The sequence below is a fragment of the Bacillus rossius genome, chromosome 1, assembly GCF_032445375.1.
Source record: "Bacillus rossius redtenbacheri isolate Brsri chromosome 1, Brsri_v3, whole genome shotgun sequence".
NCBI classification, from domain to species: domain Eukaryota; kingdom Metazoa; phylum Arthropoda; class Insecta; order Phasmatodea; family Bacillidae; genus Bacillus; species Bacillus rossius.
The window spans coordinates 304,755,614-304,777,347 of record NC_086330.1 but is presented as its reverse complement, the minus strand read 5'-3'; the positions used below and the strand labels follow the sequence as shown (position 1 = coordinate 304,777,347).

Sequence of the window (21,734 nt, the reverse complement as noted above, 5' to 3'; positions counted from 1 at the left end):
TTCTCAAAAATAAATCCCTGTTCCCACATCTATAGCCAAAGTTTTTCTATTAATAGAACTTTTGCCAAAGCTTGTGGAAGAGGGAGATGGGAGGGGGTTCACCCATTACCACCCTTTCCCTCTTGAAACCATGCCTGGCAGTTTGTTAACTTGCTGTTATGTCTGGTAAAACAAGTTGTATGGCTTTGAGTGGGCCAATGAAAATGCAGTGGCTGTATTACAGGACAGCCTTGTTTTGTCTCAACATTACTATGTCCCGTAAAAAACTATTTCTCCCAACCAAAATAGTTCAGTGAAGTCCGTAATCTGCCACGTTCTGGCATCACGGTCATGAAAGATTACAGATTAGTGATTATGCAGAATTATTGAATTTTAATATTGTTTTATCTGGAATTACCACAGAAAAATAAATTCACAGGACAATGGTATTTAAAACAAGTTGTAATAAGTTAATAGAAAGAAAACATACACATGATTATTGGTATTCTTTAAAAAATCATTACATAACTGTACCAATGAAGTGTGAAATGTAATCTGCTAGAAAACAGGAAACCTTGTTCTGAAATAAACACTGGCATTAATGATAAACTCTGAGTGAACTCTAAATGCCAGCAGTGCAGTAGTTAGACCTGCGACAGCGGGAATACATCCGCCATTATTTGAACATGAGCGTCTCCATTGGTGCTGGATTACAGAAAGTGTGAAACCATACACTGACTGTTTCAAAATATTTTACTGTATGGAGATGGTATAGTGTTTGTTGCATGCTGGGAAGTTAGCAAGAGGCAGACAATATGGCGGCCTAATAAGTCGTATGTGAGTGACTGAGTTTGAACTAAGTTGTCACAGTGAATAAAGGTTGTGTACGAACACATGATGCATTATTATTCATTAATAAACTACAACATGGCGCAGTCGTCAGGATCGTGAGGGAAAAAAAAGAAGAAAAGCTTATGCCCACAACCACAAGTGAGACAATGGCGACCGGCGGGGGTGTTAAACTCCCACCAGATTTAGATCTGCAAGGGAAAACAGCCTACAATGACTGGAAATACTGGGAAGCCGAATTTGAAGTCTATCTCGTCAGCACAGGGCAAGACGAGGCGAGTGATAAAGTTAAAATATCCCTCCTTAGGAACATGGTGGGAAGTGCGTCGGCCCGCATTCTTGCGTCACTCAATATCCTGGTGAGGACGGGGAGGGAGTGGAATGGGCTGGGGGAGGAAATGGTGGAGGTCAGGGATGGGAGGGAGCTGAGGAGAAAGCTGATGGAGGGAGGGGGGGAGAGGGGAGTGAGTGGGAGTTCTTGCCACCGGGTGAAAGCCCAATTGCAGGTTAAGTAATAATAATAATAATCCCGGAAGAGGACAGACGGGTGTACAAAAAGGTAAAAGAGGCAATTGAGCGGTATGTTAACCCCAGGGTGAATGAAGTGTTTGAGCGCTATGTGTTTAACCAGAGGGTACAGGAAGAAGGGGAGACCTTTGAACATTTCCTAACCTCATTGCGTCAGTTGGTAACGAACTGCAACTATAACAGTGCGACAGCTGAAGGAAGAAATGCAGAACAGAATACCAACGAGCGGGAAAGCGCCGAAGACAAGATGCTACGAGACCGAGTCGTGCACGGAATAAGGGACAAGGGCACACAGGAAGCCATGCTCCGTATGGACAACTTAACCTTAGAAAAAGCTGCAGCACATTGTCGTGTGTGTGAAAAAAGCAGACTGCAAGCCAAACACATCCACAAAACAAGTGAAGAAAGTGCAAGTGTGCTGGTGAACTCAATAAAAGAATGTCGGTACAGGGAAAAGCCTCGTGCAAAAGGGCACAAGAGTCAAGACAGTGACTTTCAGTGTGGGCGATGCCAATCCAAACATGGACCCAGGGCATGCCCTGCCTATGGTAGGAAGTGTGCGAAGTGTGGTAAACTCAATCACTTTGCCAACTCTTGCAGGGTAAAATCGGTGCAAGTAATTGAGACTGGTGACTCTGAAAGCTCAGACGACTCATTGTATTGTTATAGTGTAAAAATGTGTGTGAATGTCGTGGAATCTAAAAGGGGGCACAACAGGAGTAACCTGATGTACCCAAATGAGTGGCATGAAACCATCAAGGTTGAAAACACACAAATGAAGGTAAAACTTGATACTGGAGCCCAGGTTAGTGTACTGCCTTTAAACATGTTCCGTCAATTCAATCAACAATTTAAAGTAGAACCAACACGTGTTAAGTTAAAAACTCTGGATGGAGTAATTAGGCCTACAGGAACAGTTCGCTTGAGGTGCAATGTTCGAAATTGTGAGGCCTATATTGATTTCATGCTGGTAGATTTAGCTATCATGCCACTATTGGGTCTGTCAGGTTGCGTAGCCTTAAATTTAGTGCAGCGAATAAGCTCTGTCACAGAAGACAAAAAGGAGCAGTTCACAGAGGAGAATAGGGATGTATTTCACGGGCTCGGGTGCTTTCCACAGACTGGCAAAATACTAATCAAACCAGGAGCAGAGCCAGTTAGCAGACCACCTAGGAGGGTACCGGTAGCTTTACGCAAATTGCTTAAGGACGAACTTGCTAGGTTGGTAGCGAAGAAGGTGATAGAGCGGGTGGATGATGTTGACGAAAGGGCGTGGATAAGCAACCTTGTAATCACAGAAAAGCCAAATGGGAAGATTCGATTGTGCCTTGACCCTTCAGATTTAAACAAGGGAATACTCAGACAGTGCCATACTGTACCTAAGGTTAGGGAGATAGGTGAGCAACTGGCAGGCAAAAAACTATTCTCTGTCTTTGATTTACGAGAAGGGTTTCATCAAATCCAACTCGATGAGGAATCATCCCTTAAATGTTGCTTCTCCAGTCCTTACGGCACATATAAGTACCTAAGGTTACCCTACGGAACTTCCAATGCCCCAGAACTGTTCCAAAATCTAGTAGAACGGAATTTCTCTGACATTCCCAATGTCATCATTTACTTTGACGATTTGATGTGCATGGGGGAAACCGAGGCAGAACATGATGAGACAGTATGTAGGGTTGTCGAGAGGGCCAGGGAAAGGAACATTAAATTCAACAAAGAAAAGCTTCAATATAAACAAACAGAGGTAAAGTACGTGGGGCATTTGTTCTCTGCTGGGGGAATGAGAGTAGACCCAGACAGGATAAGGGCTCTCGTAGAGCTTAAACCCCCCTCCTCTAAGAAGCAGTTACAACGAGTCATTGGAATGTTCAACTATGTACGATGCTTCGTACCTCACATGGCAACCACAATGGCTCCCCTGTGTGAACTACTCAAGGCTGGGGTAGAGTGGCAGTGGCTACCGGCACACCAAATAGCCTTTGACAAACTTAAAGATAGAATATGCACAGCACCCATATTAACCTCATTTGACCCCACAAAAGAAACTACCCTCCAGTGTGATGCTTCTCAGCATGGGCTGGGTTGTTGTTTATTTCAGGAGTCCCACACAGAGCCAGGTAGGATGCATTTAGTTGCTACAACGTCACGGGGTCTTAATGACAGTGAAAAAAACTACTCCCAGTCGGAGAAAGAGATGTTAGCCATTCATTTTGCTGCATCCAAATTCCATGAGTATGTTTATGGGTACAATGTGAAAGTGCAAACTGACCACAAACCACTAGTCTCCATAATACACAAAAATGTAGCTAACATAGGGTCATCTCGTCTTCAACGTCTACGTCTCAAGCTGTTAAAATACTCCCTCACTGTGTACTATGTTCCTGGAAAAGACCTACATTTTGCTGACATTATGTCGCGGTCCCACTTGAATGAAACTACTGATGACCCTGACATGCTAGATATAGTCCACATGGTTAGTGTACATCTACCAATAAGTGAGGGCAATAGGGAGCTCTTTAGCAAGGAAACTGCCCAAGATCCCACTCTGAAATTAGTTGCAGAAATGCAAGTCCAGGGCTGGCCACCTGCCAGCAAGGTGAGAGAGGACTGTAAATACTACTACAACTTGCAGCATGACATTCACATGGCAGGGGGCATATTATTCTTATCTCACAAGATCATAGTTCCGAAAACACTCAGATCAGTAGTACTGAGGTGGGTCCATGAAGGGCACCTAGGTACAGAGAAAACAAGAGCACGAGCACGGCAGCTGTTTTATTGGCCAGGTATGTCAGTAGACATTGAGAAGTGGGTCTCAGAGTGTAGCACATGTGAAAAGTTTAGATCAGCAAACTACAAAGAACCTTTACATCCCCATGAGGTACCAAAACTTCCATACCTCAAGGTGGGGGCTGACATTCTTGAATATTCAGGTAGGGCATTTCTAATCCTTACTGACTACTTTTCTCACTGGCTGGATATACGCCCAATAGCCAGTAAGAGTTCCAAATCAATCATTGATGCAATGCAGGACGTATTCAATGTCCACGGTTTCCCACAAGATCTTGTTGCTGACAATGTGCCATTCTTGTCACATGAATGCCAGGTGTACTTTAAAGGTAAAGGGATCACACTGGCTACTAGCAGCCCCCATTACCATAGAGCTAATGGGATGGCAGAGAAAGCTGTTGGTATTAGCAAAAATATATTACGTAAAAGTACAGTAGAAGGTTCAGATTACAGAGATCTCTTGAGAGAACACAATAACACCCCAGTGACAGGGCTACAGGCATCCCCTGCCCAGATATTGTTTAGTAGAACCGTACGAACAAGGATGCCGACAAGCATGGATGCACTTAGACCAGTAGTTCAGGCCGACACTCACAAATTACTCTGCATTAAACAAGAAAAGGTAAAAAAATGGCATGATAAAACAGCTAGACGGACAGAGACAGCGTATGTACAAGGAGACAGGGTAGTAATCAAGACAGATAAAGAGAATCAGTGGGAGACAGGTGTAGTGCTGAGGAAATGTAAAGAGCCCAGGTCATATTGGGTGCTGAAAGATACGGATGGAGGGCAGGTTAGGCGGAACACTAGTCACATGAGGACTTCAAAAACTAAACGGGGAGAGCAGGAGGTAGTAACATCTGAAAACGTAACTCACGCCACCCACAGTCAACGCACACATACCGGAAGTCCAGCCGAGGACGCTGAGCAGGCCACACTAAAAGATGATGAAGTATTGGGCACACAATTAGAAAAAAAGGGAAGCAACCCCAGGGAGTCCCCCATAGAGGAGGGGTTTAAGGGGTTTGAGAGTAGGCCCCACAACAAGTCAGGCAAGAAGGAATCAACTATCTCCGACAAGAATGAAGTAGATGGGTATGTTACTAGAAGTGGTAGAAGAGTCATTGCCAAGAAACCGTTTGAGTTATAGGAAAAAAGGGGGAGATGTTGCATGCTGGGAAGTTAGCAAGAGGCAGACAATATGGCGGCCTAATAAGTCGTATGTGAGTGACTGAGTTTGAACTAAGTTGTCACAGTGAATAAAGGTTGTGTACGAACACATGATGCATTATTATTCATTAATTAACTACAACAGTGTTATGTGGAATATCTTTCCCAAAATATTCTCGCGATAAATCGACTTTAAGCATTCATTAGTATTTTATACATGTAATGTATAAAAATAATAATTTTACTTGATAACTATGCATTTATGGATTATTATTTGTAACATAATAAAAGTAAAACTAAATTATGAAATATGAAATTGATTATAATTACTAGGGACGAGATTATATGGTGAATTGGGGTAAAGTAGAAGTAACACATCAATACACTATACAGCACTGAAATGCAATTTACAACATAAAGCACCAAAATGAAACAAACAAAATCGTGAAATAATCAGCGAATTGAATTTAAACTCAACTCTAAATCACAAAAACTTTATCTTTTAGGGCCGGTTTCACAAAGTCTGGTTATCGTCCGGTTATCTTCTGATTAAAATTTAAGTGCTGGTTAGCAGAATTACCTGTTTCTCAATATAGGGTTAACAGTAATCGGCCGATTAACTGATGGTAACCAATGGTTAAGTTAAACACAAGAAGAAGTTCTGATTAGTTGGCTACTGCTGATAGTTTTGAGGTTATGTATATTTTTGAAGCTGTTTGAAACCACATAGTGTGCAAAACAGAGATGATTGATTGAAGTGCCGCAGTGATTATGGCGAATGAATTGAACATTTTGTTTGAAGATGATGATGAAGAATTGTTGATTATTTAAATAGACCACGAATATTTCGAGTAAGGCCAAATCACTTTCAAATGAATGACATTGAATTTGCAATGAGGTTTCGGCTTAGCAAAAATACGGTCCTAGCACTGTTGCTTTGTGCCATATTTTTTGTATATTAAGCGCCCCATGCTTTTTTCTCATTTATACTAGTATTGCTTATATACTATTGTCATAAATTAAATTTTAAAATTATTTTTTACTTTTTAGTTTGATAATCTTTAAAAGCATGTTTCTTTAGTTTTTTAAACTATATTTATTTTTAACTTTTTAGTTTGATATTCTTTAAAAGCATGTTTTTTTAGTTTTTTAAACTATATTTATTTTTAACTTTTTAGTTTGATATTCTTTAAAAGCATGTTTTTTTAGTTTTTAAACTATATTTATGTATAATTATCCAGAGGTGCCCCCCCCCCCCCCCAAACACTATGACTCACCCCCCCCCCTAACCTATTGATGTGCCCCCCCCCCGAAATTTTTTATGCCATTTTCTCAATGATTTACTCAATTATTTTATAATATTATACTTTTTTAGTATTATATTTTATCACATTTTGCATTAATTAAAACTGATTTTCTAATAATAATTTTGGTCATATCAGGTAATATTTCCATCCTGAACCGACAGATGCCAAACTGCTTTTGTTGAGGAAAGTGCGGGGTGGCCAATTTGATTTACAAGATCCCTTTCAATTATCAAAGCACCAGAAACGTATTTTCACATTATAAGCTATAATTATGTAAATAATATATACATTTTTCTCGTCTTTTAACCCCCCCCCCCCCCCCCCTGAAATTTTAATGACGCAGTCTGCGTCGTTACCCCCCCCTTGTGGGCACCCCTGAATTATCATAGGGAAATGAGTTACCGACACTACCTATTACCATCTGAGATAACTATTTGGAGTTTCAACGTCACAAAGAAATGGTAAAGTCTCTCCGAATCATTTACAGTTAGATGTATGGATATAATCTTAGAATTTACCGGAAAAAAAAAAAAACATTTTTTTTTCGGCGTGGCCGGGAGTAGAACCCACGATCGCTGAAACCGAAAGCTGATGTCATAGATGTCGCGCGCCTTAGACCGCTCGGCTAACGAACATAATGAAATTGGTGGGACATTTTACAGTGATGAGTCACTCACTCTTAGTCGAAAGAGTTACAGACGGACAGACAAACAAACATACAGGTGAAGCTAATATAAAGCATGTAAAATAGAAAGACAGTTGGAAGTGTTTGACATTGTTTTAGGCAAAATTTTCCACTAAAGATATAAGTAATTCCGTTTCCGAAGCAAGAAAATTTCCGGATCGTGGCCGCTTATTTTCGCCCATATTGATGTTTGTTTACAATTTTCTCTAACCGAACCTTAAACACTGGCCAAAAGTAACAAACGAAGGTAGCACGACAGCCAATCGCGATCCAATACGTCATCGCCTGGTTGCCATATTTCCTTTAACCGTTGTTTAGTTAAACACTCGTTAAAAATACGTTGGGAAATAGTCAAATGATAATCAGTACTTTAATGTCCTGTTTAAATTAATCGTTCGATTAGATAACCGAAACTTTAAACAGACTTTGTGAAACCGGCCATTAATATAATAAATTCAATGAATGTAAATTATTTAGCATGGAATTAGTAAGAAAATATAAGTACCGAATAGATTGGAAAAATTTTTGCTTTATTTTGATATTACAACTGTTATTAGTAAATAATTTTCAAATTATGCCATTCGTACATTTTTCAAACACACATGCAATAATTGATTTATTTTTATTGTACCCGGTAGTTAAACATGCTTATTAAAATTTATTATATTGTGAAAGTGCATCATGTATCAGTCAAATTGATACTGTTTTGGTGAAGTAAGTATCGAAGAAGTAAGTTTTGTATTTGTTGACAATTGTGCTAGCTTTATGAATAAACAGAGTTCAAATTATAAACTATAACACTGAAATCTCTGGTTTTAAAAACAAAATTGGCCTAAATCAAAACCATAAAATCTGTGTCTACTTGTTAGTAACTTATTAGGAACACATTGTACATTAAACATTAATGAAGTGGGCACATTTTTAGAATACATATAAATTGGCCTATTTATTTTCATTTTTTCTGAGTAATTCTGTCCCAGACATGCTTATTAAAAATTATTTTACTATAAAAGTGGATAAATTATCAGTAAAAATACAACATTTTTGTTGAAGTATTAAAAAAAATTATTTTTAAATTTGTTAATTAATACACAATCTTCATAAATAAAGAGAATGTATTGAAATAAAAACAATAACACCGAAATCTCATATTTTTGAAAATGAAATTGACTTAAAAATAACACCATAAAATCTTGTCTCTAATAATTACGTAGGCTTGCATAAAGGTAACCATTCCAGTACTTGTATGCATGCACATCCAGCATGTCAGATCGGCAATGCTCCAATTGCTCTAGACATAGGAACGCACAGGTGTTTGTAGGGCACTGTGATGGATCTAAAGAAAAAAACAGTTTTGTTACAGCCACAACAGTTTTTTTTTTTCAAAATAGTCCACATCAAATATTTAGTTGCAAAAGAATATTACTTTTTTTTTTTTAGCCTCAACAGAGTAATTTATTTGTGCTTACTGGTCATTACAAAATTAATATGTTGTCAACAATATGTAATGGTGGCTTCTATACTGACAAAAATATTTATTTAAGGAGCCAAAAATCTTTTTCCAATGTTAATGTACCATGAATGAGCATATCATCTTTACTGGCCATATCTGTGGTGACCGGTCAGTGGGTTCCAAGTACCCCTAAACGGACCCTTTGGCTTAAAGACTCCTTGGAAAGTGCATCTTAAAGGATGTCAAAAATTTGTGTTGACCTTCCAAACAGCTGCGACGCTCCTTGAAGATTCACCGATGCACCCAGTCATGACAGGACGAGCCACTCACATTCATGGGTTGCGGCGCTCTCTTTAGTAGAAACTAACAACTAGCTGTTGTCCACGATTTTTATGTTTACTGTATTTATTATTGTGAACTGATCAGCTTGAATGCCTATAAATTTCTGGGAATTGTATCACAAAGAATCTTTACACACAAACAAATTACTGCTGAAAATATATTTTCTATTTGATACACCAGATAGTTAGCATCGAAATAATTGGACATCTTTCACAACTAGTTTCTCGGTGTGAATAAGGAAGCAGCTGGACTCATGAGCTCTAACAGCACGGGGGCGCTAAGGGCGACACTGGCTCGTGCATCACACGCCTCACAGCCTCTATGCGCCAGGCACCAAACTGGCGTGCTGTCCTCGCATCAGTAACACACCTCTATAGGACTTTACGCGGTGACCCTATAATTTTGTGGGGGCATATTAAAGATAAAGGCTCCTTTTATTTCAAGTTCCATTTACAATACTGAGTTTTAAAAATTTCCTACTTACCGGTATAAAAATTCTAGAAAACACCTGTTTTAGTATTTTTTTACTGTCCAAAAAGTACACATTATAGACAAAACCGTGGAATTTCATTTCTTTATTATATATTTATTTTAAGTTGTGATATGTCTACCAACATCTGAGGGCCAAAGTAATGGGCACCATACAAATAGAAACAAATAGAAAAATAATACCAAACAACAAACAAATAACAAACTTTCACAGAAATAAAAAAAAAATTAAAAGACACTTAGAAAAGGACAAAAAGATTTACAACATGAAGTAACAGCTAAAGAATATATTAAGAGCTAAGTAAATAACCAGGCCATTAGAGAAACATATTCATTGATACTAAATACAATACACTTCATAAAATCAATAGGATATAAAAATATAATATAAAATATGACATAAGAAGCAAATTCCTTAGGGTTGTATTAACATTTATAATTAATAGGAACTGATTACTGACTAAGATAGATTTATATAAGCCTGTACAGTATGAGCTCTAGCTTCTTTTTCTACTATTAGAAAAAATACTATTGATTCTGTTAAAATTATTTACTAATCTGTAGACTATCAAAATTTTTACTCATCTATATATATAAAACAAAGTCGGGTTAGTTACACCATTTTTAACTCAAGAATGGCTGGACCTATTTTAATGATCTCTGATTTGTTGGATTTGTCTTTGCCCCGAATAGCAGAATGACTGTTAAAATGTTTATAAAATTCACAGATTTTTTTTTTTTTTAAATAATTAGATTTGGAACCCCGCCATATTTCACAATTGACAACTAATGTCACGCAGGTTGGCCATAGACATACAAAGTTACAGACGTACAAACTGTGTGTGTTATTTCTTATGTCCGCCAAGCAATAGCCGCGAAGCTATTCTAACGAATAAAGTAGATAGAGTAAGAAAAACTAAAGCTCTAAACCTTTTGTCGTCGCCATGTTTGGGGCAATTGTTTTTACCCATTTTGTGATTTATTGTTTACTTTTATCATTAAAATTAATTAAAATGAATCACCCAATCGCTTTAACACTACAGCATTACCACATAAAAAAAAACCAGATTGACAACACCTGGGACGAATGCACAATGACACACAAATGCGCATGGGAAGCACTTGACCGAACATTGAAAGATCTGCGCAATGACCCGAGATGTTTTGGAGGTGCATGATTTTACTGTCTGGCGATTTCCGCCAAACACTGCCAACCATTCCAAGATCGACTGCTGCTGATGAAATAAACGCTTGCCTCAAATCATCAAATCTGTGGCACTTTGTGAAGAAACTTCAGCTGGCAGCAAACATGAGAGTTGCATTGCTGAACATCCATTTGCTGAAGATTTATCCAAACAATTGCTGGCTATCGGTAATGACCGCGTTCCTGTCGACGAATCAAGTGGATTGATTTCATTTCCTCCGAATTTTCACGATTTCGTCTCATCGAAAGACAAGCTCATCAACAAAGTGTTCTCGAACATTATTGCTAAACACAAAAATAACAAATGGTTGAGTGAGCTAGCAATTTTGGTGGCTAAGAACAAAGATGTGGATGACTTAAACTTCGTAATTCAGAATAAAATCGTTGGTACTCTGGTTCTCTGCATTCATTCAAATCTATTGATTGTGCTACAAACGAAAATGAAGCCACCTGAAGCCAACTGAATTTTTAAACTGCTTGGATGTGCCTGGCTTACCACCGCACAATAAATTTACAACTGAAGGTTGGCTCGGTAGTCATCATGCTTCGAAATCTAAACCAACCAAAACTATGCAATGGAATGCATTTGGTGATAAGAAAACTGATGATGAATCTGATTCACACGATGATACTCAAAGGAAAATTCAAAGGTGAGGAAGTTCTCATTCCGAAGATTCCGATGATTCCAACCGATATGCCCTTTGAGTTTAAACGAATTCAATTTCCGATTCGTCTTGCATTCGCCATGACAATTAACAAATCACAAGGTAAATCCTTAAGTGTTTGTGGTCTGAATATAGAATATGCGTGTTTTTCTCATGGTCTATTTTACTTGGCATGTTCACGTGTCGGCAAACCTTCCGCTTTATTTGTTCTTGCGCCTGATAGCAAAACGAAAAATTGTCGTATATCACAAGGTGCTTCACTGAAGAGAATCAACCCGAGTGCAACCTATGCAGCAAAATACATAGCTTCAATAAAGCAAATGTCTTGCTGACACACCATTGAAATACTTTATTTTTGTACTTTTATTGAATTTTTAGTATTCATGTTATTATGTTAATAAAATCCTAAATTAGTTCAGCTAAAAGTTAACACGACATTCATTGACTGTTAGGCGGTACGAAGTTCGCCGGGTCAGCTAGTAGTACATAATAATGTATGAAAGCATCTATTGAAATTCTGAACTTTGAAGCCAGTATTTTCAATCAAATAGTTGCAATCCAATTTGTTATTTAAGCAGTCACTCATAAATTTTGCATCTGATGTGATCCTTTTAGCTTCTAAAGAGTTCCTAAAGATACTTGTATAGGCAAAGTGCAATAGCTCTTTAAATAGGATTCATTATAACTATTTATCGGACACTTTCAATAAATATTTAGTGATTTGTAAATGATGCGTTAACACCTGGAGAGCTTTGCAAGCCGTTTGGCGGCCCAACCAGGTGGCCACCTTGAAGGATTTTCTAGTTAAGGCTTCCTTACTTTCAGAATCAGTTGATGTGATCACTACTCTGTGTTGCAGCCGCCGCCTCGGCCGGAGAAGATCGACCAGAAGGTGATCGACGGCCACGTGATCCCCGACCACGTCCTCTTCACGGACGGCACGCCCAAGGACCACGACTACCGCACGCTGGCGTTCGGCGACTCCCTGCGGGTCACCGTGTCTTTCACCACGCAGTCCGACGGCCGAGTGTCCCGGCGTGAGTCCCTCTCCTACCAGCCTGGTGCCACCTGCTGCCAGGGATATAGTAGCTCCCGCCATTCACAGGGCTTGTAGCATTGCACAACCCCAGCTTTCATCAATATTTTTTGTTATGTTTATGTCATTCGGGTGGATCAGCTTCAAGAATATAGTGACATAGTTTTCGTACTCATATTTTTGAAGTTTCAAAATTCTTGTACTTAATTTTGATATTTAAATATTTTGTTAGAAAAGCCTTTTAACTATTTTTTTACTGGTTTTTACTTTTGTTGCTAGGTTATTTATTATCTATGTAAATGCACATTTTCATTATTTTATTTTATTTCATTATTTTTGTTATGACTGTGTTTTACATTTAGGTTTATTTTGAAGCTATAATTATGTTTCTGGAACATTGTGTACCGTATTTGTAAAAGAAGGACCAAGAGAGACTTGGTGGCACCATTTTTTTTTTTTTTTTTTTTACTTTTTTCCTTCACCAAGACTTCCTGGCATTTTCCATGTGGATTTATTATGATGGGAAAATTGGCAGATGTTCACTCCCAGGAGACTGTAAAACCAACACATTTTTGCACCAGCCAATCAATCAGAAATTTGTGAATATTCATGTTTATTTTTTGTAGGAAAAGCCTCGTTGCGAGGGTTAGGAAATTTGTATTCTGCTGTGTGCTTGTGTTGTGTTGTGATTGGCTGTTACGTACTGCTTGTTACCTCCTTCATACAGAATTTAATTGAATTTGGTAAGATAGGAGAAAAGTCAATAGCACACTCACACACACATGTTTATTTACAGACGTATATGTACATGTACATACAAATACATACACAGACCTACTTACGTAGATAATCTCCTAATCAGATATTCCCTCAGAAAATATGCTAAAAACCAAGATAATTTTTCGAAACAATTTTTTGAAAGCAATTATCATTGTGAAAAGAAATATCCTTCGATAATGAACGTTGTTCTAAATCACCTGCCGAACCTTAAAATCAGTTTATCTATTTTTTTTTCTGCCATTTTATATTGAATGAGGTATTAAAAACTTAACCATTAGAGGCTAAGTATGTACCTTAAGGAATAGAACCTAAAAAATTTATTTAGTATGGTTGTTTAGTTACTTCACAATGATGAGTTTATTTTATCGCGGCGTACTCCTGCCTGGCCGGGCAACTTCCAGCTCATGCACCCACCTCCTCGTGAGTCAGACGCCTGCAGCCAGTGAATGCGCAGTGAACTGGAATGCCTTACTTTACATACTTTAACTACCTTCAGATATTGAAATAGGGACAGTATGTTAAACTGGTAAGAAGTAAGCAAGACAAGTGATGTCAGCGAACCTAAAGGTGTGGAATAACCTACGTTTTTACGTGTGTGAAATAAGTTACAGTATTGGTAGATAGCAGCATGGAGTGTAAATTAGCTCGAATGCAATGCAGTAAGTGTCTCGCGCTTCACCAATGCTAATTGAACAAAGTTTTCCATATTGACATGACTTTTACGATATTTTTAACTTTGTCTTAAGTTGTTGTTCGAGTGCTGTGAGGGTAGGTCACGCCATGTGGCGGATCATTAAAAAAAAGTTTATGAAAGCCTAAAGGTGAATATTTTTACATCTGGGTGCCAGAGCCATGCTGCAATAAGTTTCAACCTTCATTTTCCATCATCTTTCCAACTGTTTATCAAGAAATTGGGCCCCAGACGTGCTGCGCAGGCCCGGGGTCTATTGGTCAACCGGGATGTAGTTCCTGTGTTACTTCGTACCTAGACAATGAGATCGCTAGGACATCATTTCCATGAAGGCACAGGACTATGAGTAGCGATAGCGATAGGCAACAGTGATGAATGTTCTGTTTCTTTCGGACACATCTTCTAAAGAACATGCAAACATTGCAATGAGAGAAGAATAAATTGCCGAAATTCATTTCAACCCTTTTATTTGAGAATCACCATTAACAGCTTCTAGTAATATTTAGCAGTCATAGACAGAACTTTACACCAAAATACGTGCAATGTCAAATTAAATATTTTTTCATGTGTTAATGTATGTGCAAGGAACAGTTGTTATCTTAACCGGGCACATCTGTCACTTGTCACAGTCTTATTTCTTACATCATATGGAACATAATATGTAGTGGATATTTTGGTCATATTCCTAATACTAATGGAGCAGGTAATTCAACAAATTAAAAATGCAGTACATTGAACTGTTTGTTGTTGTATGCAGATATTTGTTGCCAAAGGACTGAACTAACACATTTCATGCATGCCGCTACAGTAATTAACAAGTAAGCGGTACATCAGTGTGCAGTCAAGTGTGGAACGCTATATGCCGGAAATAAATACATTATTCTTATGGGGAAAATGTCGGGACTTAAAAAATATGCTGTTATAAGCAGGAACATTATAAAAAGGTTTTACTGTACTTCCAGCATATTATGTTATAATTACTAGCAAAGTGAACATAGTCACCTTTTTTCTACCAATTTAAGGAAAGACAGCCATTACGCAGATAATGTGATGATTCAATTCATGATCACGCTCTTGACTGCTATTGCTGTTTGTGGTACCTTGTTGTTCGTTCCGATTAATCTTCAATACTTCAAAAGTGAACGGTAGTTGCATTTTAGATTTACACATTTAAAAATTCATATTAGAAAATTTACCTTCCGTTAATGTGTGAAAAATTACCTTTCTTTGATGTAGCCGCCTAACTGGGCCGCCAAACTGAATGCAGAGCTTTGTTATTTACAAATATTTCAAGATTTATTTAGATTTATTTAAGGTGTCTGATAATGAACTTCATGCACGGACCATTGCACCAAATCACTCACTACTGAGTCGCTGAGTGCCCAACTGGAGTAAGGACAGAGAAGGTGTGGGTGTGTGTCGCAGCATACGTGAAGAGCAACACGATCGTGGGGGACGCGAGCCACGCCACAGGCGTGGTGCTGGCGGAGATCGTCAAGGCCAACATCCCGGTGAAGAACGGCGTGGTGCACCTGATCCACCGCCCGCTCATGGTCGTGGACACCACGGTGCAGCAGTTCCTCGAGGTAACTGTCTGCCCTCGCCGAGGTCCTGACTCGTCTCCCCCGCTCCCCGCCGCTCAGAGTGTTCTGCAGGCTCGGCTTCTGGCCCAACTCACCGGTAGTTTCCTGTCAGCTGAACTGTGTTAATTCAATTCTGAGACCATTCCCATTTTCACCTATTTTTCATAGGAAAATGTTGCCTAATCTGCAATGGTTTTTAATTTTAGTTCCCAGTTAATTGGAAATAAGGCACAATGTTGGGTATTTTCTTAATTTAAAAAAAAAAAAATTCAGCATAAATGTAATAGAAATATTAGTTTTTACTTGTGCAAAATTAAAACCACCATATCTCGGGTAGTGCTGGAGAGAGAGTATGGAAAAGGCTGCAATGTGCTTGTCACCCAGTACGAGGCTACAGAATACTCTGAAAGATCCTGTTGTATCGCGGTGTCAGACTCGGTTCTAGCTAAGACGACCGAGAACAAGGTCCCCCGGTGGGGGTCGAACCTTGGGGTTGCCACGACTGGGGAATGTGGCAGGAATGGCTGTAGCTGGTGTGTTCTCTATGTTTTCACCTTCTCCCACCCCAATGCCCTCACCTCATCTCATCTCCCCTCATCTGTTGAATGATCCCAGTGTAGATATGGCTTAAGGCTCTGACACACTATCAAATAATTGTCTCCAGTCTATTTGACAGTAAGTTAGAGGGGTAGTATTTGTTGGAAAATAGCTTACAATTTTCTTCATCAAATATATTTGGACAGATAACCTCAAATATGTTTTTAATATGTCACACTATTAAAGTTTATTTTTAGTCTGAGTTATTTCTAACTTATCAATTTTTTTCTTCACAATTTTGAAATTAAATAATTTATCATATTGCTGGATGGAATTTATGTACGTGTTATTATGTTTTTGCATTTTTAAATTTTTTTAACATTTATAAATTTTAATGCAATACTATTGGTTACATAATGAAATTAATGATCAGAGATTTTTTTTAATGTTGTGGAAACACAATTTCATTTTTGCATAAAATGTTTTCTTATATGACATTCATATAAATACTTAAGTTATTTAACTTTTCTAATCTCTTTGATTGGCTATGTGCTCTTCACCATTTTAAAGAATCGTTGAGACGTAAACGGATTAATTTTCGTTTTCGCAAGATATGATTTTGATTGGCCGATTGCATCAAACATCCACCATGATTTAGAACCTGTCCTATATGCAAAATATTTTATGAAAACTGAAGTCATCCAACTTGTCAAACAAACATGGATGTGCTAGTGACATTTTTGGTGACATCATTACCCTCCAACTTTATTTGACATAACATATTGGAAGGTGTTATGAAGTTAAAATTTGACAGTGTGACAGGACCTTTAAAGTTCTTTTTCCATCAGTTAAACATTTCACAGTATCTTCCATCTCCAGGCTAGACTCCACAAGTCCTGCACACTCTCCAGTGTTAGACGCGGGATTAGCACCGCCCATGGCTGGATGACTACCATGGGCTCGAGATCTGCTAGCACTAGATGTTTGTGATGCAGCGTGGTGGGATCTCTGTGTACCGAGCTGAATGCTCTGTGGACTAGAGTCACGAGAGATGGAGTACACAGCACTGGTCAAGGAAACACAGGAAAGATCCAGTCTCAGCCCGGGGCAAGGCACCCAGCGATTCCTGGGAGTCATTTCATTGAACCTGTAGGAAACTTCAACCAGAATGGTGGGACGCAGGTGCTCTGGAGTGCCTTAGTTTCACTTGGCCGTTCAGGGCATTCAGCGGTGTTGTCTGGCTTGTACGCCATCTACTAAAGAGCTTCTGTTATGAAGAACAGACAAGCAGTGTTAACAAATATGTCAGCTCTGCAATGCTGATCTTTTGTCATTATGCATTTCAAAAGAATGCTGAAATATTTGAAAAACCTTAATCCCGCTTTAAAATTTAATTAATGTTTTGTTCAAGTTACATATTAGTTTGTTAAATGAATTTACTGTTTACTGCTATACACTTGCAAAATTTTTCATCTTTTCTTAAAATAATTTTTGCTTCACAATTGTGAGATCTACATTACACATCATTAGGAACTCTTTTTATGAAGTTCAAAAGCCAGACAACATCCAATTACAAACACAAACCTACAGCTAGCTTAGGGGAGCATTGAGAAATGTTTACAAAATAGGTTAATTATTTTACTCTATTTGCCTTTATGCTGTTGTGGTATTTATCAAGAACATATATTATTAGTTTGTTGCTTTTCAGTAAATATTATTTCTAACCACGAGATTTCTTTTGAAAAAACGTAATATGCCATTTTTTAATTTTTTTATGGGAGTTTCAAGAGGTTTATTTTTTCCACAAACTTTAATTTGTTATTTATAGCTAATCTTGCCAACAAAATGAAGTAAAAATTATCACTAACTCATGAGCACTATCTTAACTGTACATTTAGGTTTTTGGGCGAGGGTGTTGATGTCAGTTTTATTTTGTTGGCAGTACCTAATGCATGCTATGTCAGTGCGAAATGTCAGGCTTCCCTGTGAGTCGTGTGCAGTCACATGATCTCAAAATACGCACAATGCCAAACTCTGTCCACAGTCGTTATTTTGTGAAACATTTACATATTTCCTGACATGAATCTATATTGTACTGTCACAGACACCAGAGCTTGTTTTTTTTTTGTTTTGTTCGGCATAAAGAAACACCATACCGAACACAAGCCACTTTTATCAGTCTTCTTGTTCCTGCCATCTGATGCAAAGAGGATTCATCACTGTTGCTAAGCCTTGGTCTGTTGTTATTGAAAGACATCCCTAAAAAAAACTTTCATTTATTAAATGTTAATTATTTCTATTTGTAATTTATGTTAATGGTTTATGGGTATTCATTTTCCTTTCTTTTACATTCCAGTTCCAAAATTCTTTAAAACTCTTTAATTTTTTTCACTATAATGATTGAGCTAGGAATTTTAGTTTCAACTAAGATCAAGTTAAGTTATTAAAATTACTTACTTTTCACATCGAGTAAAGTTCAAGTAGAGTTATTTAAATCCATAAATTTATTATTGTAATTTAAAAGCAATTTTTTTTACGAATGATTGTAAACTGAGCACCGTACTGTTCAAGTACAGGTTATGTAAACTAAACCCCACAAATCCAAGGTAATTTTTTAGGTAGCCTCATATAATCTTGATCACATTATTCATGATAAATTTTCATTTAGGGCTTTCAAATCACTAGGTAAGAAATAGTATTGTATTTGATTTTGATACAATCAACCATTACTGCAAGGGAAAGAAAAAAATTATGGTTGAAAGACAGAAAAATTAATTACTTCCTTAATAGGCATATTATCGAATACATTCAAAATTGTATAACTTTGAAAATTACGTAAAACTTTTGTCTGAAAGAAATTTTGATAAGACCAAAGGGGTTACCAAAATTAAGTCACAAAACAAAAAAAAAAAATAAACTATTCCCTTAGCAGACAAAATACAGAGCCCATTCCAAATTGTTGTAACTCTTTTAAATTTTACCAAAACCTTTTGATTTAAAATTTTTTGAAGATTGTAACACTAAGTGCGAGGAATGAGTAAATTTTTTTAAGACTTAGTTTATTGGAGTAAATAGATGTGTTGTTTTATACATCACAAGAGTACAATTAGAAAATTTCCATTTGTGATGAATTCCCTTTAATGCTAAAATCCAGCAAAAACTAGCAACATCACTCGCATTTCACAGACCAAGGGAAAACTTAGAAAACCTTACCTTACAGATAACAACACAACAAGTGTCTACAGTACACTATAGTTTTAAATGTGGAAGTGGAATAAAAACAATTAGTACCAGAATTTTACATTGTGGTAGTAGTAATTTTATTATCATATTTGTGTTTTATGAGAATTAGTACATTTTATAAGCATTACATTGCAGTAAGTGACCATTTTTCAACAAATGTTCCTAAACACAATTTCTAGTTAATGAGAAATTATATGTGAAATTCCACTCCTACATTTTTTTAAATATATTTTTTCATGTTAATAGTTTGAGTTTTGTTTTATCTGTTTATTCATAGCTATATAATACTCTTTTATACAGTTTACATGCACATACAATATGATGCATTCTCGATTCAACGCATTTTAACTTTTATCATATTCAGCGAGAAAATATTCAGTGTTAAAGACTGTTACATTATTTTCTCTGAGTTTTTTATAACTTTATACTGTTGTTTCTTTGGTTACTTAAGAAATACCTACCAATGTTTTATTTTGTGAAATCAATACTGGAGTCAATTTGTTTTTGGGGCACCAACAGTAGACTAGTAAGCCCCAATAACTTTTCAATGGGAAAAAAAATTTTTGTCTTTGTAACAATCTTCATATTTTATAGTTTGACTTCACTGTACAGATGTTTGAATTACTCTATTTCACCAATTCTGATTCCAAACTCAATCCTGTTGTCATGCTTATGGATCCTCAGTTCTGTTTTGTGGTTTTATATTTTATAACAGTTGAACATGATTTACATATTTCATATTGACTTGTGCTAAAATAATTATTGCCATCTATCATAATATTCATAACAAATCTAAAGGTTTTAAGTATCAAAATTTGTTTTATTTTTTAAGGGAAGAGAGATTCTGTGTGAAAAAGAAAAGTTAATTTATTTAATACTTCAGAATCAGATTTGGTCTTTAAATGCATTGATGATGCAATTTCAATACTTAGGAAGCATAGCTAAAATCATCAAATCTGTATGTCAACTGCCATGCTAAATCTCACACTGCTGTGATTGAATCGAGGATGCACCGTGATACTGATAACATACCATTTATATTATTACTAAGTGAATTATTTTTACTTTTTTATTTTTTTTTACAATTACTTGGATGTCCTGAAGTCATTCCAGGTAAAGAACACCTTACAAATATTCTCAAGCATTCTACCAACATGACTCCACTGAACAGTTCCTTATTCCGCCTTCTACATCCGTACATTCCAAACGCCTACATATTCTTTTTGTCTGCTTGAACTTGACTCAGTAGGCCGTAACTCATTTGGATGTATTTTTTATTTATATTCTTGTTCACTATTTTTACATATCTGAATGTTTTTTGGTAGATAATGCTGTAATTTTTTGGCAAGCTTTTGGGGAATATATATATTTTTTTTGTATCTGGTTGTTTGTAAGATATGCCTCAACACGTACACAAATTTCGACCTTCGTTCTGTTGACTTGCGCTAGCAAGTAAACCAGTTGGCTAGTGTTGATGCAGTAGTGTTTTGGTAGAGTTTGCGCATCAAAGCTCCCACGACAGAGCAACCCGTGACACGACGTGGCGGAACCAGACGTGAGAGCATGCCCTTGTAAATAGTTACAACACAGTTTTTGATATAGTGTTCTTGTTTTTTTGTTTTTTTTTACTTCTGCATGGATGATACATCTAAGGTGGTTTGTTTATCTGTCACTTTGTGGGTATTTATTTTATACTTTTGAATTTATTTTTTAAAATAGTTTAAGCTATGTAAAGTCAGCTACACCATATCCAATCACCTGAGTGAATTTGTCTCTTGCTTATTCAGCCAAAAATACAACAGTTTTGTACTATTTTATTTACTGAAACTTGTTGCTAATAGTGATGGCGTAAAGATGCAATCGTAGTTTGACCACACATTTACATTGTGTAAATCTTGCAGTAGCTTATGTACTTAGTCTAGGCTGGTAGTGCAGGGGATCATGTGCGCTGGGCCAGCCTTGTGGCAGTCGCTTAAGGCCGGCTCGGAACACCACAATTTGCTGACACTTCTCGACTTGCAGTGATGTCATGGTCATGGTCAGTGTCCAAGCAAAGTTCTTGACCTAGCATTTCCTCCAAATACTGACTTCTCGAACATATTACTGCTTTGTCTCTCTAGCCAATAATTATTGTTTTCAATTAACACTAGATGTATATCCTCTATTCATAAAAATATAATTGTTTAGATAAATGCCTACAGAAAATTTAATGACAATACATTTCACTACCATAGGATTTTTGGGAGTAAGGATTTGTAGCAAGGTTTGACAGCTGCACTTTCCCCATATTTGTGTATCTTTTTTTTAATCTTTTTTTTCTCAGCTGTTTGTTTTTTCGTAGATCTCACAGTGCTTCAGTTATTTTGCTTAGTATATTTTAGGTAATTTCATGTGTAACAT

The 21,734-nt window shown here is 37.1% G+C and overlaps 1 protein-coding gene across 3 annotated transcripts in view; it reads left to right on the top strand.

Moving 5' to 3' along the window:
* The window catches only part of LOC134527853 (fasciclin-1), a 222,445-nt gene that overhangs the window by 99,108 nt on the left and 101,603 nt on the right, over window positions 1-21,734 (top strand). For 2 of the 3 annotated variants that reach the window (XM_063360812.1, XM_063360815.1), the window contains exons 5-6: window positions 12,324-12,501; window positions 15,397-15,563. In XM_063360812.1, coding sequence (XP_063216882.1) covers window positions 12,324-12,501; window positions 15,397-15,563 — 345 coding nt within the window. The remainder of the gene's footprint in view (window positions 1-12,323; window positions 12,502-15,396; window positions 15,564-21,734) is intronic. The other variant, XM_063360814.1, reaches the window with a different exon arrangement.